The following is a 17,483-nucleotide window of genomic DNA, read 5'->3' on the forward strand; positions in this document are numbered from 1 at the left end:
CACCTTGCACTTGTCAGTGTTGAATCCCATCCTGTTCTCATCCGTCCACCCCTGTAACCTGTCTAGGTCCAGTTGCAGCCTATTCCTCCTTTCTAGCATGCCCACTTCCCCCCACATCTTAGTGCCATCAGCAGATTTGAACAGGATGCTTTTTACCCCCTCATCCAAGTCACTGATGAAGATGTTGAACAGTGCGGGCCCGAGGACTGAGCCCTGGGGGACCCCACTGCCCACATCTCTCCAGGTCAAAAATGACCCATCCACCACCACTCTCTGGGTGCAGCCCTCCAGCCAGTTGGTGACCCATTTGACTGTGTAGGTGTCAACACCACATTCCCACAGTTTCGTAATGAGAACAGAGTGAGAGACAGTGTTGAAGGCCTTCTGAAAGTCCAGAAAGACTGTCCGCTGCTACCCCTGCATCTAAGGATTTGGTGACCTGGTGATAGAAGGCCACCAGGTTGGTCTGACAGGACCTGCCGCTAATGAACCTGTGTTGGTTGCCCCTAAGCACAATCTCCCCTGCTGGCCCCTTGCAGACATGTGCCAGTATAATTCTCTCAGAAAGCTTACCCAGGATTGAGGTAAGACTGACTGGCCTATAGTTTCCTAGGTCCTCCTTCCTCCCTTTTTTGAAAATGGGAACAACATTGGCCTTTTTCCAGTCCTCTGGCACCACACCAGAGCACCACAAGTGCTCGTAAGGTTGCGCCAGGGGTCCCACAATGACCTCAGCTAATTCCCTCAGCACTCTGGGGTGGAGATCGTCCAGACCAGCTGATTTAAATATGTCCAGTCCCTCTAGAAGTTCCCTGACTAGATCCTCCCTGACCCTAGGCCTGGGTGCGCCTCACCTGGGGCCCGGGGGGGGGTGCGGATCCAGTCCCTTCTCAGGAAAATGGAGGCAAAGAAATTGTTAAACAGGTTAGCTTTGTCATCTGGTGTGATGACCAGATTTCATAGCGTGTCTTGCAGAGGCCCCACATTGCCTGGTACCTTCTTTTTGCCCCCTATGTATTTAAAAAAGGACTTCTTTTTGTCCTTGATCTGGGTAGCTAGTCCCAGTTCCATTTCATGCAGTTTGTGGCACCACAACCACACACGCCTCACATGCAGGCATTTGTAGTGCTGCTAATTTGTAGCACAGCAGGTTTTTTTGACTCTGGAAGATCCAAAAAAAAATACGGGGTGGTACACATGGTGGCAGCATGCACCACCTGAAGCTGCAGCCTGGCCTCAGCCTCCTGAACCCCACCTAGGGCAATTTGCTGTGCGCCAGAGCATGCATGCATGGGTGTTCCCCTAGGACAGGCAGCAGCAGCACGTACTTGTATGCACATACAGGTATGTGCTGCTGCTGTTCATCCGCAGGGAAACACACACGCTCATCTGGATGCACCCAAAATGTCTGCAGTCCCACCTGCTTGGTGTCATCTGCATGTTTTTTTAGCCAGTTCAGCTATCATAAACATACCACACAGTGAAGAGGCAATGAATTGACTAGAAAAGTAATTTTAGGAGGGTCTTGGAGGTATCTTTTTGGCTCTTTTAATTGAGTTTAGTAGCTGGAAACAAGAGCCAATACTTTCTGTGCAGACCGCTGTCCTTGGGCCATTAGCAAACCCTGTATAGACTGTGGCTTGGAACTGTCTGCACTGGACCATACAATTCTTTTAGTCTCTGATCCAATGAAAGTACGTTCAGCAGTTTCCAGAGTATAGAAACAAGACCTCTATTATTAATTCAGCCAGATCCCCAGTGATCGGCAATGGTAGCAGAGGTGCAAAGCTATGTCATTTCACAGAAATAAAGTTTCTTGAACAGTTGCATAGGTGTAATTTAGGCTGAGGAGAATACAGGGGTCAGCAGAAACTCACTTCAACTGTGTTTGTTTTAGGAGTTTATTTTATAAGCTGAGTTTCCAAATGTGTCTCTCTAAACCAAGTTGAAAATATTTCTCCAGCTGGTACCTTTTACCAGTTGTCGCACTTCAGTTAAATTATCCCTGAGTCAGTCCACTTAGAAAATGCAACTCCTTTCATGTCATTTTAGGGAAAATAGAGAAGATCAGGCCTCCACCATCCCCAACAGCAGAAAGTCCCCTCTCACAACCTGACTCACTGCCTGATGAGGCTGCAGGATCCCAGCGCCCAAAGAATTTGATGCAGACCCTCATGGAAGATTATGAAACGCACAAGACTAAGAGGCGTGAAAGGACTGATGATAGCAGTGTAAGTATGCTCTTCCCTTTTGCTCTTCTGCATGTAGCACTGGGTTATCTTTCATTGCAGGCCATGAGCTGAGGTTGGGAGGACAACTTTTAGCCTTTTAAATGCCAGGTGTTCTTTTCAAAATGACTGAGTAGTCTAAAGGCATTTAAGACGACTCATTTGAAAGGAGGAAAGAATCTATGTAAAAGTTAGAGACCAATCTACTACTAATAAGCCCAAGCCTGACTGACCTGATCAACTTGTAAATCATTTCTTACAGAAACATTGTGGTGAGCTACACAACAACACTTTTTGAGGTATATAAATTGGGTCTGTCCAATACTGGTGTTCACCCAATACTTATTAAATTCCCAGAGTCCTTGTCCAGAATGCAATGGCTTAACCTAAATGGATGGATTCCCTGAAAACAATGTTTGGGATTGTTCCTGGTTTGGATCAGGAAAATGCCAAAGGATATCTGACACAGGGACAAAATGCTGTTTTCCATGCCATTTGCTCTCATCTTTGGCAGATGCAGAAAGGAAAAAATTACAAGAATCCTGCTGAGTTATTTTCATAGGTGCCTCCCATTCAGGTTTTTGCAACACCAGCATTGATGGGGAGCATTTACGAATTTCACATGCCAGTCACAGATCAGTTGTGCACTTTAAGCAATCTGTTTTCCTATCCATGCACAGGGATTTGCAAACAGTTCTTCCTTTGTGCATCCCTGTGTTGTGTGTATATGTAGGATAGACAAATAGCATAAACCCTTAAAAGGATTTCAGTATTATTAGTAATTACAGCTGAATTTTGCTGTTGTTTATTTCCTGTAGTACCCACAATGTGCTACACACATTTCCAACACTTGGAATGTAAGGAAGACAATACCAGCTCATCATCTAAGGAAACTGCCTTCCTAACCACTTCCAGTTGAAATAAAGCCTTTTTAACTTGAAAGACTTTCAAGTTTATTCTGTAAACAGTAGCCCACAAAATGTGGTGGATTTTAATTGTGGCTGTTTAATCATCATGATTATTATTATATACCACCATATGGTATTTAAAATTAGAAAGAGTTAAATGGGAGAGGAACCCACTGCATTTTTTGGCTGTGAATTAATGCAAAACATGAGGACTGGTTTTAAGGTTCAAACAGATGCTGCACTGATTTAGGAGCTGGTCCCGTTTTCACTAAAGTCAGTGACCAAACTTTAGTTGGCATCAGTGCAGCAAAATTAAACCCATAAGGAGGTCTTCCTACCTCCTGGTAGCCAGCGTATTTCAACTCGCCATTTATTTTCTCTGACACATGAAACTTGATGTCTTCCTTTCATACAGTGAAGGCACCTCTTCAAGAATGAGTTACTGGCCAGTTTCCTTTGCTTCTTATAGGCAGTTTTCCTGTGTTCAGGTTGGGTAATGTTCATAACTATCTACCCCAGGGAGACATTAGGACTTTCTCCCTTCAATATATTGCCATCCTAGTGCCCGTGATATGATGCCATGAGGCATCTCATTCAAGAGATTTGAGGTATGATTCCTTCCTCACTTTCCTTGAGTGCAGACTAGGGGTAACTTAAAATGAATTTAGTGGTGCAAAAACAGTGCAAGTGACTGGAGAATCCATCCTCAGGTGGCATTGATAACTTTGGAGGTTATTTCTATCAGTCAATTCAATATATTGCTGATGGGTAAAGCCAAGTTACACTCTCATCATGAACTTTTCCTTGCAGCACTGTCTCCCATGATGAATGAAGGTGACTTACCCTGCCCATCAGCTTATGGTTGGAATCCATTGTCATAGTCATTCAGTGGTTACCTGCTGTATGTTGTGAACCTCAGAGCACATGCAAAAGAAAGGTGTCATTAAAACACCAGGTCACACTCTCTCTTCTAAGTTCCACTTGTGCATCTAAGGCAGAATCCACAGAGCTGCACAGGTCCTACTTAGAAAAGAAGTTGGCCATGATTGTTTTGTCTCCTGTATTTTGAAATGCGAGTCAATGTCTTGACCAAGAACTTTGGTATAAATTAAGAGCAACATCCCAGAGAAGCATGGTTCTGGGTGTCTCTGCTGCTTTCTGATGCTAAAACTATTGAGGCATTTGTTGTTTAAAAGTTATGCTGTCAGATAATTAATGCTATTGTACAAATTGCAGATGAGGTTCTGGCACAGATAAACAGTGCTCCATTTAAGTTAAGGGAGTCAGCTGAAGGTCTGGCCCAGTTTTGTTTTCATACCTATGTTCTATAAACCCATTTGGAGTCCAGCTTTTTTTAGTAATATATTTTTATTTCGCAGGGTGTGGTAGCAGAGCAATTAGATTATCTTGCTATTCTCCAGACAGGGCTTTGCAGCCTTGCCCAAATTCATGCCAGCTCCGCTGTCCCCTGTCCACCATCTGTAAATGGGTACCTGATCCCTCAGGCTAGGGAGTCAAAGGCAGCAAGGCACAATGCTAGCCACATGACCCTGTTGTGCACTGCTGACAAGAGGAACTGGTGTGCCTTAATCATGCTGGCCCTTTGAGTCACTAAGCTCGGGTGCCTCTTTGACCTTGGCCTTGCCCCCTCTCCCTTCCCCCAGCACATCCCAAATCCTGCGACAGCATAAGTCCTCCTTAAAACAGATGGAGAGTTTTAGTTGTCCTCCCTTTTTTCTTTTATAAACAACTGTCAGGACTGGGAGGAAGAGAAATCATAAGAAGGGGTGTGCTTTGTCTTGCCAAGCTTGCACCATCTTTGGTTTGAGCTAATAGTTTGTGTACCAGGCTAAGCAACAATTATTTAACCAAACATTAATTCTGATTTGTCAGCAGAGGCCTTTAAAAATGCAGTGTCAGACAAAAGCGAGTAATTACAGAGAAAAGCAAATTGCTGAACCATTTAAAAATATATTAAAGAAGCATAATTACCAGACAGACAGACAGCTGCCATTTTGGAAATCCAGTCCTGTAGGGCAGGACTGTTGCTCAGCTCACCAGTTGAATACTAAGGAAATCAGAGACTTCCTAGGCTGCTGGAAGCTAAGTTCTATCATGTCAAATGCCCCCTTTGGCTGTGTAACACAGAAAAGAACAAAGCTTAACAAGCACTCATCTGAATACTGCAGGCACTTTACAAGACTTAGTAGGTTTGACATAATGTTTCCCTAAGTGTGGCTTAGATGGAGGCAATCCTGCCTTGAGCAGGAAGTTGGAGTAGATGACCTCCTGAGGTCCCTTCCAGCTCTACTCTTCAATGAGTCTAAGTGAGTAATCCTGTTGAAATGGAGCCATCTAGGGGTATATGCAAAAGTCCTGCAATGTGTTACAACAAATAATAGGAAAGGTGGTGTTTCTATGGATAGCACCCATGGGAGCCTTGGGTGCTATCCGTACAAGAAACACAAGGAGGAGGAAGGACACCTTGGAACCATGAGTTATCATCTCATTTATCCAAGGAAACGAATGTGCAGACTACACTTTCTCTGTCACTTAGTGTGTTGTTCTTCAGCACAGCTCCTCCTCTTCATACTTTTCAAGTCAGAGTAGTTTGCCTTGGCCAAGGTCAAATCCAGTACACCTGCCATAGGAAGGACCTCACTGCATCTTAGGGGAAAGGGACAGGGGAAGATATTCTTTCTCTAGCTGTTTATTTCTAAAGAAGTTGCCATTGCAGTGGATTGATGAAAGGATGAGCACAGCAGGAAGACTTCAACAGTTTGAACACCCAAGAGCGTGGTTGGCCAAGAGGAAGGTGGCCAAGTTGAGAATAGTGCCAGACCATTTTAGGTCCCCTGCTGTGGGATGTACCTGTTCTCACTGGGTTTTGGTGGGGTGGGGTTTGGTTTGCTTCCAAAGTTCAATATGTTTGTTCCTTGTACTAATGTTGGTCTTTTCCCTTTCTGCCAGTACACCTGTAAATTACTGTCTAGCAAGGTTACTTCTGAGGTACTTTTCAACTGCTTATTTTTGCTTTCTCTTGCATGGTGGTACCAGGTGCATGTGGCTGCAGTTTGCATTTCCATGCTGAGTGTCAGTGCTGTCTCACATCAGAAATGCGGTGAGGGCATGTATGTTGGGGGCATATTCCCTCTGATTCATCACGTACACCTTTTTGTTTTGCTAGTGCTGGAAATCTAATTACAATTTTCAGAGGTGAGAAGATTGTAATTAGAGAGATGGGACCAAATCAAAGTCTAGGATCAGAACCTTCTTCAGTTCTGATGTACATGTGACCCTCTCAGCTGAGCCCTTCTCTGTCAGGGGTAAAACAAAAACCCTTGGTGCATTCATCTCTAGACTTTGAGGAATTGTGGGCCCAGCTTGAAGTGCTGTAACTCCTCTGCATCTACAGTGACAGCGTGTTCAGTAATATCAACATATGAATTCTGAACAAAGTATCCTCTTGGACAGCTTTGTTTCAACTGGTGGATTCAGATCACAAATGTATCAGTTTGGTGGCCTCATCACTGTGCCTATATTGAGTAGTTTATCTACATAACAATATGGTGACCACAGACACCACATGATTAAGTACCATTGGTAATCCATGCAAAGGAAAGACCCAGAGCTGCAGATGCAGGGGTGCTTTAAGTCGAACATGAAGTGTTTGAGAAGAACCTATGGGAAGGAAAAGCATACAGAGCCCGTATCCCTTGAAACATTGGCTTTGCACACACTGTTGTTCCTTCATTTTTAAGAGCAGAAGCTGAAATCAATTAAATATTTTGCAATACTAAAATATTACCATTTGTTATGTAGCATGTGTCCCAGGAATGCCAGACAAGATTTTCTATGTGTGCATGTTCTTCTGTTTGTATCCTCTGAGCCTCAGAAGGGAAACGAATAGGCACTTGTGTCTAAGAAATATTCTGCCATCTAGGAATACATTCTGGTGATTGGCACACACATCTCTCTACTCTACAAATCTCTGTAACAAATCTTGAGCCCACCCAACCCTCCCACACACATGCACACTCTCCCAAAAATGGGTATCCACAAAAAATCCCTTGAGATCAAAGGGGAAAAAAAGTTTTATCCAACTTCAAGGGCTTTATTAATTAGATAGCTTCCTGTGTGGTTTACTGTAAGAGACTCACTTATAGCCATTATTTGGGTAGTTGCTTTGTGCAAATGTTTTTCAGTGTCTGAATTTCTACTGACCTGGTCCTACACACATTCCCTGGCCCTTTTCCTCCTTTGGACAGTCATCTGTTACTGGCCAGTGTGGTATCAGGGGATATAGTGCCCTGTAAAAGGCATGAGCTGAGAAAATAGATTTTAGGTTCCTAATTCATGCAGTGCATCTGGAAATGGGTAAGTGACTCCCATATAAAATACGTATACATAATAACAGCATATAATATAATCATGTGTGATACAATAGCTATTCCCCTTCTTGCCAAATCTACTATCACTGCAAGTGGGAAAGAAGTGGGAGACTTAAGTTGTCTAACAATTTTCATGTTCTATACAGCTTAAAAGCTTTCAACTCTGATCTTTGTCATTAAGCATCTGCCCTAGGAAATGACCTTTCTTTCAGCCCTGGTGCTTTTTTGTTATGGATTCTCACCTTGGTGTGGAAGTCCTTAGCAACACAGCTCTTATCAGTGTCAACAGGAGTCTCAATTATACTGTTAGACTGTGACTATTCCCCAGACTGGCATGGCATATCTTCTTCCAGACTGGACTGTACAATAAAACTATGCCACACCTTTTTCTTGTTCCAGTTCTTAGAGAAACTGCTAACACCTGCATGCATAGATAACGCATGCTTGTGCCAGTTGTTGTCCTTAGAAACTTCTGGTTTTATCTTTGATAACTATATAATTTTACCCATTCATATTGAGAGTATTTCAAATACACCATAAGGAATGCTCTAGTAATGGTGTTTAGTTTCAGAGGCAACTGAAAAGTTTTAATGGTGGCCAGCATAAATTTGCCAATCACAAAACTGAAAGTGAGAAGACAGGCTGTCACCACTGTTGACCCCAGATATATTCTAACACACTGAAAGGCACCGAATACGCATTCTTCTCTAAGGCTATAAACAGGCATTGTATTTATACCTAGAGAAAGCCTTTTGTACCAGGATCCTACAAACAGTCGCACTTATTGTCCTGCTTCCAGTACTTGTGAGCTACATGGGATAAAATGTTCTAACAGCTCCTTCCACCTCTTCTATCAACTCCCCTTCTCCCCAGGCACATATACCTCTGTGTGCATCTGTAAATTAATTGTGGCTCATCTACTGTATTTACTGAATCCAAGATGACTTTTTGAATTTAAGATGACCCCCCCAATAATTAGATTCTATAGGTGGAAAATTTATAAATTTGCTATAATTTTCCATGTCCAGAATCTAACTATTAGAGGATCATCTTAAATTTGTCCCCTCGACTCCTTTCCCTTGCTCCCTTCTGTCTGTTCCAATCACCACTTGCACCCCCTGCCACCTGTTGTCCCCACCCCAGTGCCTGTGTGGCCTACCGCCAGCCTCTCTGCCACCTGCATCCTCCCTCTTCACTTTGCCCCCCTCCCATGAGGCATCTGCCCTCCCAGCGCCTTCGCCCACCCCGGCACATGTCCCCTCCCCCCCCCCCCATGATGTCTGTCCTTCCCCCTTCCCCCTACCACTTATCCTCCACTGCAGTTCTGGCCCCACTCTAGCCCCGGGCACAGAGCATATGGTTACTCTGGCCCCAGCCCAACCATGCTGCAGCAGCTGTGGCAGTGTCAGCTCTGGCCCCAACCCCAGTCCTGGCCCTGGAGCCATAGCTGCCACCACCACCACTGCTGTTGCGTGGCTGTGCTGGGACCAGAGCAACCATGTGCTCTGGAGCTGGAGCAGGAGCTGTGGTGGGAGGAGGTGGGGTGGTGAGGGGGAGACAGCAAGGGCCAGGATGAGGGAGAGGCAGATGTAGCAGGAGGCCAGATGGGGGGAAGATGGTGTGGGACAGAGACAACAGGGGAACTGGCACAGGTAGCGGGGAAGGCAAAGCTGGAGCCACAGCTGCAGGCTCTCCTCCCCTGCCCCCTTTTTACTTGAATCGAAGACCATTCCATGCTGAAAGGGGAAAAAAATCTCCATCTTGGATATGAGTAAATATAATAACTTACTTGTAGCTCATTCCAGAGACAAGCCTACCATGCTAGGTGCTCTCTCTCGTCACCTACTGACGAAATAACCACAATGCAGCTTGGAAGGGCTCTTTCGGAAGGGCCTCTTGTTTCAATTCTGCCATTCCTGTTTTGATCCAAATTAAAACCTGGGGCAATCAGAACCACCTTGATTAAGAGATCTGTATACAGTCTAAGGGTTTCAACCATCAATGGGCCTCCAACAACATGTGCATATTCTGTAGAAGCAGGATTTAGCAGTAAGTGCGACTGGTAAATAAAAGGCCTTCATATTGCGGAATAGAAAGCACTGTTTGCTGTGTACAGTTGTGTGATTGTCTGGCCAAAAGCCAAGAACTAAACTTCCTGTTTTGGGGCAGCCATAGCCAACTTTTCAAAAGTAGGCATTGTCTTCTGTGCATTTTTCTGACAGTTTTGGGTACATTTCACTTATGCAGAAGTTTCACGTGCACATAGATAGCTGTGTGTACCATTACTAAAACTGACCATTTCAGACCTCAGTAAGACTCCACTTATTAATTTTAATGATTAATGAGTTAATGAGTAATGATCTTGTTTGCATATGTTTGTGTGCTTCTAATTATTTAACTAAAAAGAAAGGCCATGCTTTAAAAATCAAGCCCAACATATCTAAATACAAGCATTAGGATTTAAAAATAGACAAACAAGTGGTGAGTACCATCACAGTAGGCTGTTCACTCCTCTTGTTTGCAATATTTAGGAGGCTCCCAGTATTCAGTGTTGGACCATTCCAGAAAATGTGGTAAAGCAGGACCTGTATATGCTGCTGGTGCGGGGGAAGAGGGGCAGGCTTTAAAATTATTTTATGACACCTTCCATACCTGTGGAAGTGCTCTTCCTTGTTGAGTCTTGGTTCTTATGCATATTTGAAAGGCTGCAGGATAATCAATCTTCTCATCAACTGCAACTCAATTTAGATGCAGAGGGTATTTTTACATGTGCTTCTGATGCAGCGCCAGGCGCTTTTAATTAGCAAGCTGCACTAACAAAAAGCACACACGTCATGTATCAGCAGTGCCTCCATGCTGAGAAAATAGCGGCGATACTCTTTGAACTAAAACACATCAAACGTATTTTATTTCCAACCACACTGCCACCACTTTCACAGTGTGGAGGCACACTACGCCACTGATGCATGTAACGCGCGAGGCTGCCAGAGTGCATCAATTTACATGCTCCAGCAAGTCTGCTCCGACATGCTGGATTTCCGGTGTGTCGAAGGAAGCTCCCCACATGTGTATAAGTAACCAGAGGGTTAGACCCTCATCCACCTATTTAGCACCTAAGTGGACTTAGACATCAAAGTGCAATTCTGTTCCACTGTGCTGAAGTCTCTAAAAATTTGTTAATCATTCTACTTTTGTAACATAATGCTGTCTTACTCTTAACACTGAATCACAAAAAAGCATCAAGGAGGAAAGGAGGACCCACCCATCTTATGCATTAATGTTTTTTTAGGGACTTAAACAGGGTAGAATAGAATTGCACTTAGGTGCCTAAGTCCATGTTGATGCCTAATAGGTGGAATAGAATCTGGCCGTGGGTGAAAATTTGGCCCCGTTGACATTCATGGAAATTTTTCCACTAACTTCAGTTGGAGCAAGAATTCTCACTCCTGTTTCTCTCTCTGCTTGTGTGTGTCTTTGCATTATCTGTGTTTTAATTCTGTCCTGTCCATGTCAGTACCATCCAAAGAACATGAGGAATCTACACAGCAATATTCTGTGCTACTGACTGAAATGAACTAGGGATACATGAGGCTTGGCAGTTTCACTCACCAAAATGTGCTTTGGGGTGACTGTCCTTTTTTACTGAAGCATGCCCCTACAAGCTTTTATCAGCTGTTGGTGCTATTGTTATTGTTGTCTTTCCAGTAGATTTCTCCCTCTGCCTGTCACTATGGAACAGGTAAATAAATCTTGAGCTTAACCATTCTGTCATATTTTATTCTGACAAGTGATATATTAAAGGGGGCATAATGACATGAAACAACCTTCTGTAACTCCTTACAATATCTCTTGAGCTGAAACTCTGTCATCTATCTAGCAAGAGACATAAAGGACAATTTTTTTATAAAATCAATTACAAGTATTTTTTGTATACTTTTCTGTCCTTCCGATGTTGTTCCACTCTGAATTCTTTTATTTTGACTTGCAATTAAATTGCTTTTTCCAAATAAAATATTTTTGCATCATCTTGCTATTTTCGTTGGCATGATCTTTCCACTCCTCTCCAGAGCTGTTATGCACTTAAGCCTGAGAGAATCGTTCACTCTATAATCTCTGGTAAGGCCATGTGCCAATTTTAGGAGCCATTCCAAAAAAGTGATAAAATCCAGAGAGCAGTAATAGCAAATTGTTCCTACTAAGGTTTTTCAGTGCAGACATTTTATGTGTAACTATATACCTAAGTCCATTGGTCACTTTGAAGCTCCCAGCCAGAATGTAAAGATGAAGCTAATTCTGCTCTCAGGTATACCTTGTCTCCTGCAGGGCTCCATGGGTATGCCTGAGAGTAGAGGGCCAAGTTTCATTACCCTAACCTGCACTGAATAGCACTCTACTTCATGAATAGTCCTGACCTGTTCAGGATACCTGAGCGCATATGAAGGTCATCACCTGAAGGGCATATATCAGGATATGCCGCATAAAGAATGCGGTTCCTGCTGGTTAGCTCCAGTCCTTGACCTTTGCTGTTTGTGCTCAGTGGGAATCTTATGTTCTACTACTAAGGACGCAAGCTGGCATTTAAGGGTTCTTTGAAAGCCATGAGCCAGATTCTGACAACCTTACCTAAATGGATTAGCTCCATTTATTTCAGTGTATTGCTGTGCATGTACCCAGATCCCAGGGGTTATCTGTGCAGCTATTTACGGAATAGGTCTTGCACATTCTGAGCAAAGTCCATAAAAATAAACCCTGTTTAGATTCACTATATTTGACCAAGGACTAGTCTTGAGCCCGTTTTGCTGTCTATTTGACACAAGTTTCTAGGAAAATTGAGCTGTTCCTAATGCAGGCCAGTGGCTTCTTAAATGATGAGCTTAATACTATGGGATAAGTACTCTCTCTGCTTGCAGCTGTCTGCATAGATCGGGTGCTTCAGTGGGGCTTTTTTGCACTTATATCTGAAGCGGATGCAATCGGCTATTAGATAAAAGCACCAAAAAAGCCCCACTAAAGCATCCAATCTATACAGATATCGGGCGAGCCATGTCCAACTAATGCACTGCCTCTTGTGGGTAAATTTAAAGTAAAACACTGCTTTTTTCTCTTTTCCTTTTTTTTTTTAAATGTCTGCAAGCAGCCTCCATGATTCCAGCTAGACAGCATTAATCCCACTGGTTTATGTCTGATGAACTATCCTCTTCAGTAAATTAAAAGGCCTCTTCTTTAAAGACTTTGAACAAGGCAGTTAGTTAAAAGGCACTTCACTTATGAAAATCTAATCAAATATTTAACAATAAAATGGTCGTCAGTAAATCATTTGTGTTTACATCAAACAGTTCCATGGTCCTTGGTTCTTATAGCATTTCTGTGATTTATGCTACTCTTAATTCTTGATGTCATGTCATTTTCATTTGGGGTATTCTCTCATAGTAAAATAGCATAGGCCTGGATCCAGAAGTCCATTTTCAGGCAAAGCTGCCCCAATATAAACAGGCCACATGGTGAATAACAATAAGCCACTGGTTCTCAATATTTGTAGACTCAAGGCATCCCTTGGAAAAAGCCAGATGTTATTTTTTACTTGTTTCTAGACTACAAATTCCACATACAATGAAAATGAGTCCTTCATAACCATTCTGCCTCTCTCTGCTGCCCCTTGGTTAAATTTGGATGTGGAAGATGTAGCATCGTCACTCAGGCCTGCAGATTTAGACCTAAGTTAATGCTGCTGTATATACAGGTTTGATTGTGTAACCCTTACTTTTACCCCAGCATCTGCTTAATTACAGGAGTAGCTCAACAGTGCCTGCCTCTGTGCATAAGGGTTCCATAGTCCAGCTTTGTGTGTATGTGCAAGTTTCTGCAAAGGAAATGGAAGAACAACAGGGAGCATCAGAGAAGGGCAAATAAACAAAATGGTATTTTTGTTTCCTTTCCAGGTCCTTGAGGCTACCAGGGTGAATCGCAGGAAGAGTGCCCTAGCACTTCGTTGGGAGGCTGGAATATATGCCAACCGAGAAGAAAATGAATAATCCCTGTGCAACATGAAGGTGGATTGGGATGGAGAAACCAAAAAAAAAAAAAATCAATTAAATCAACTAAAAAGCAGCAGAATTTTAATTCAATATTTATTAAAGATAGGACAGATTCAGTAATGCTCCTGGAAACAGGAATGATCCATTTCCAGGCACCCTGAACAAACAGGCAAACCCACTCACCAAATACAACACCCCAGAAAGGACAAACCATTTCGAAGGATGCTAGGAGTGGAACCTTCCAAGGAAGAATGAGGATGTCATCACCATTGACAGAGGCCCATTGCAATAGGTCAGCATGGAGATGAAACGAGTGGGCAAAACTCAGAGCAGGGCAGACACACATGCTTCGTTCTAACTGAATTCCCTGCTCTGCTTTGCAACACTCAGAGAGTTTGGCCTCTACAAACCTGCCACAAGAGGGTGCCTCATGGTAGCATCATCTACCTGTCATCCATCTTCCTGCAGACTTATCTGCATTCTTCATCACCTCCCCCCCCCCCCTTGCTGCATTAAAGACATTGACATTACTTTGGTGTACTTTAGACAGCCATAAGATACAAAGAATCTTTTTTTTCCTCTTATTTTTGTGGTTTGAAGGTTTCTTTTCCTTTTCTCTTAATTTATCATTTAAAAGAAAAAAAAAAAAGGATGCTGTTATTGCAAAGGTACAATCCATATTTTTGCAATCTGCATACTTAATAAACTATCCCTTTCTGTTGCAAACACAATCTGTCATAGTTTAGAAGAGAGCTAAAGGTCAAAACAAAGCCAAATAGATTACCTTAGCTGTAGGACCCTGTGTGCTTGCAATAGTAACTGCTCTTCAGTTTCTCAGAGCATATTTACATAACAGTTTCTAAATGTAATGTTTTTAGTGGGTGACATTGATTTTGTGAGAAGGGGGCAGGGCCATATGTGCAAAATCTTATTAAATTAACCAGTTAACTTGAGGCAGAAATACAAGGAGGAATGCACACACACACAAAATGACATTTACTTTTTACCAAGGCAATAACTGAGTCAAGCCAGTCTCTAGCACACAAAGAGGTTTGAAACAAAGAGCAAAAATAGTTGTCTTTAACTATATTTATACAATATGGAAGGCCTAGGAGTTAATGTAGAATGCTGTGGGAACGATTTACATTTCCAGGAAACAAAAAGGTGAAGAAGGTAATAGGGAGTGAGGGGGAGAGAGGGAGGGAGCACACACAAGAAATGAAAAATAAAGGATTATTTTTGCTGTTCAACCAGTGTTTTCAGAGCTAAAGGCAAAATATAGAACCTTTAGTTAATGCGTAGGCTTGGAATTGGTGACAAAGGATTGTTGTGTGTCTGGTTGTGTGCGTGCACATGTGCGTGCGTGTGTGTGTGAGGCTGAACTACTAGAATGATCAAAAAAAGTGGGTGTACAGATTATTTTCTCCAAAGCTGTTTGCCAGCTATAGGGGTGAGTGAGAATTTCTTTTTTATGAAAAGGGATATAAAAAGGCACTGAGTTGATGCAGTATTTGTAATATTAAAATTTGACCCAACATAGTATTTGCATGAGTCACAATTGCAAAGTATTGAGCAGTTTTGTAATCTGACATTTAGAAAAGAAATGTGGTATTTATTCTTGTGCTTTGTATTCATATGTAGTCTAGAGGCTGCAAGGTTTACCCTTTCTTTTCATGCAAAGCAATACAATAAGAGTATTTTACTATGGGAACCATAATTTCTGGACTAGAAATTACCAAGTTTATGGGACAAAAAATCTTCCCAAGTTCTCTATATATAGATGTATCATTTTTATAAACGTAAAATGATTGTTTTGATTGCTTTTTAAATCAGCCAAGAAGCTGCCACTCCCCAAACCCCCCTGTTCTGCTTTTCCTACTGTTCTGTGACGCACTATTGTGTTATTTTCTGGGACAGTAAGCTCACCTAGCCTGAGTTTACATACTGTGAACATTTCTCTGGTGCTTTTCTTAGATGAACACAAAGCTTGCAACCAAATGATAATGTTTAATATTTCCTTCCAGCATATGGTTTTGTGCACACTAAGTATATTTCACATTTTCCTTTTATGCTATCAAAGGGATAGTAGCAACAGTGACAATAAGCATCAATTCAGCTCGTCCTATGAATTGTTTCCCTAAGTGCTATTCGAACAAAAGGAAACCCTTTTGAAATGGGTGTTAACTGTGAGCAGGACTAAGCAATTGTCATGTATCTTTTTTTTTTAACTGAGTAAAAGTTGTGCTCCTTTGTATGCAAGAGTATATGCATACTCAAATAGAGTTACCATTTGGACATGAAGATCTATAGTAGATTCTGATCCACAGCTATATGGGTGTGTTAGTATTATCAAGAGGCTATAGGAAGAGTAATGCCACAAGCTCTATAGTCTGTTGCCCAACTGATGGTAAGGCATTGCCCTTCATAACAGTCCTCAGACTCGCATGCTAGTAACAATAGGAGTTTGAGAGAACTCAGGGCTCAAAAAAAACAGAGATGAGCCTTGGACACTGGTCAGGGTTTTCTTAGCAGTGACCTATAGAATCAAGCCATATATCCAAAATGGCTTATTTACTTATTGAGAGATTGTCTTACATCACAGGATGTATATCTAAACTTCTCTGAGAGGTGGTTGAATCTCAGCTTTTGCTCCCTCTTAAATGAATGTGCTTCTTCTCTCAAAGTAGTTAGTTATCCAGGGCTGAGGGAGTTATCAGTAGTTCTTGGCTCCCTAAATTACCTTGTAAGAAACTTGCATTTCTTGATTTCCTGAGGATGTTTTCTATAATAAATAATTAAACGAAGCACTGGAAGTCACTTTTTCATTACATTACTTGCCACTTGATGCCTCCTCCTTTGCCTGTTCCTCTGCCCTCCGTAGCAAAAATTAAAGTCAATTTCCTATGAAGAAAACTTGTTTTTGACATCTGGGAGTCCTTTGTATTCGGGGTGCTGCTTCTTTGCACTTGTGCAATAAAAATGTTTGCATGTGTCAGTTCAGTACAGCTGAATTCTCAAGTAACCAAGGTTTTCTCTTCCAGAAATTATGGATACATAATCTTTTGTTGTCAGCAGCACATGGCTCAGTGCTATGATAACTTAAATGCTATGCAGTTTACTTGCCTCTTCGTTATTTCATTTGCATGCTACCAAGCTTTGATGTCTATAACTATATGCCAGCATACATATTTATCTATGTATAAACTATATCAAATGCAACAATGGAACACTACTGCAAAGTTAACTTTGTCTACATGAAAAGAAATTATAAAATCCTTCCCTGCGGCAAAGACTGTTTTACTGAAACGTCTATCTTGAAAAATAGTTAAGCATTAGAGTTTGTGATTTGGGTTATGGGTTACAATGGAGGTTTCTGGAATTATTTTTCTTTCAAAAAGCTGCCAGTTTTGGCTTTATCTTGCTCCTTATCCAGATTATATGAAGGAAGATACAATAATGTTGATTTATTTAGCAACCAGAAGGTGGCACTTTCAATATGATTTGTCAACCAATTATACAGTACCTGGCTTTCTGTATATGTTAACCACTTCAATGTTGTTATCCTGCTTCTGTTTTATAGTGGCTGTGAGGCATACAATGCAAGTATACAATTATTTTCTCATTAAAACAGAAACCTGTGCTGTGTTTCTATAAAAAGAGGGGGGAGTGTTCCTCAAAGTCCTTGCAGAGCCTTTGAGTAGGATTGGAAATGACTACCCCAGATTGACTTGGGTAGTAAGATTAGAGCTGGGTATCAGCAGGAAGATAGAAGTGCTCTCACAGTATCACCATAACGAATAAACTAAAGTTCGATGCTGAATCATATCCTAAATATCATCCTTGGTGTTTCCTTCCCATGTTTACTTGCCATAGCCTGATTCCCATCTAGGCAAGAGGAAAGTCTGACATTTCTTGAATCAG

At 42.0% G+C, this 17,483-nt stretch overlaps 1 protein-coding gene across 4 annotated transcripts in view; it reads left to right on the plus strand.

Annotated features, from left to right (window-relative positions):
• The window catches only part of LOC109323397 (A-kinase anchor protein 2-like), a 459,659-nt gene extending 442,813 nt beyond the window's left edge, over positions 1-16,846 (plus strand). For 3 of the 4 annotated variants that reach the window (XM_019554904.1, XM_019554907.1, XM_019554906.1), the window contains 2 exons: positions 2,053-2,231; positions 13,467-16,846. In XM_019554904.1, the coding sequence (XP_019410449.1) occupies positions 2,053-2,231; positions 13,467-13,559 (272 nt within the window). In that variant the 3' untranslated portion in view covers positions 13,560-16,846. The remainder of the gene's footprint in view (positions 1-2,052; positions 2,232-13,466) is intronic. The other variant, XM_019554905.1, reaches the window with a different exon arrangement.
• The last annotated feature ends 637 nt before the right edge of the window (positions 16,847-17,483 follow it).

Source organism: Crocodylus porosus, unplaced genomic scaffold, assembly GCF_001723895.1.
Source record: "Crocodylus porosus isolate Cpor-Errol unplaced genomic scaffold, CroPor_comp1, whole genome shotgun sequence".
In the NCBI taxonomy this organism is placed as follows: Eukaryota; Metazoa; Chordata; order Crocodylia; family Crocodylidae; genus Crocodylus; species Crocodylus porosus.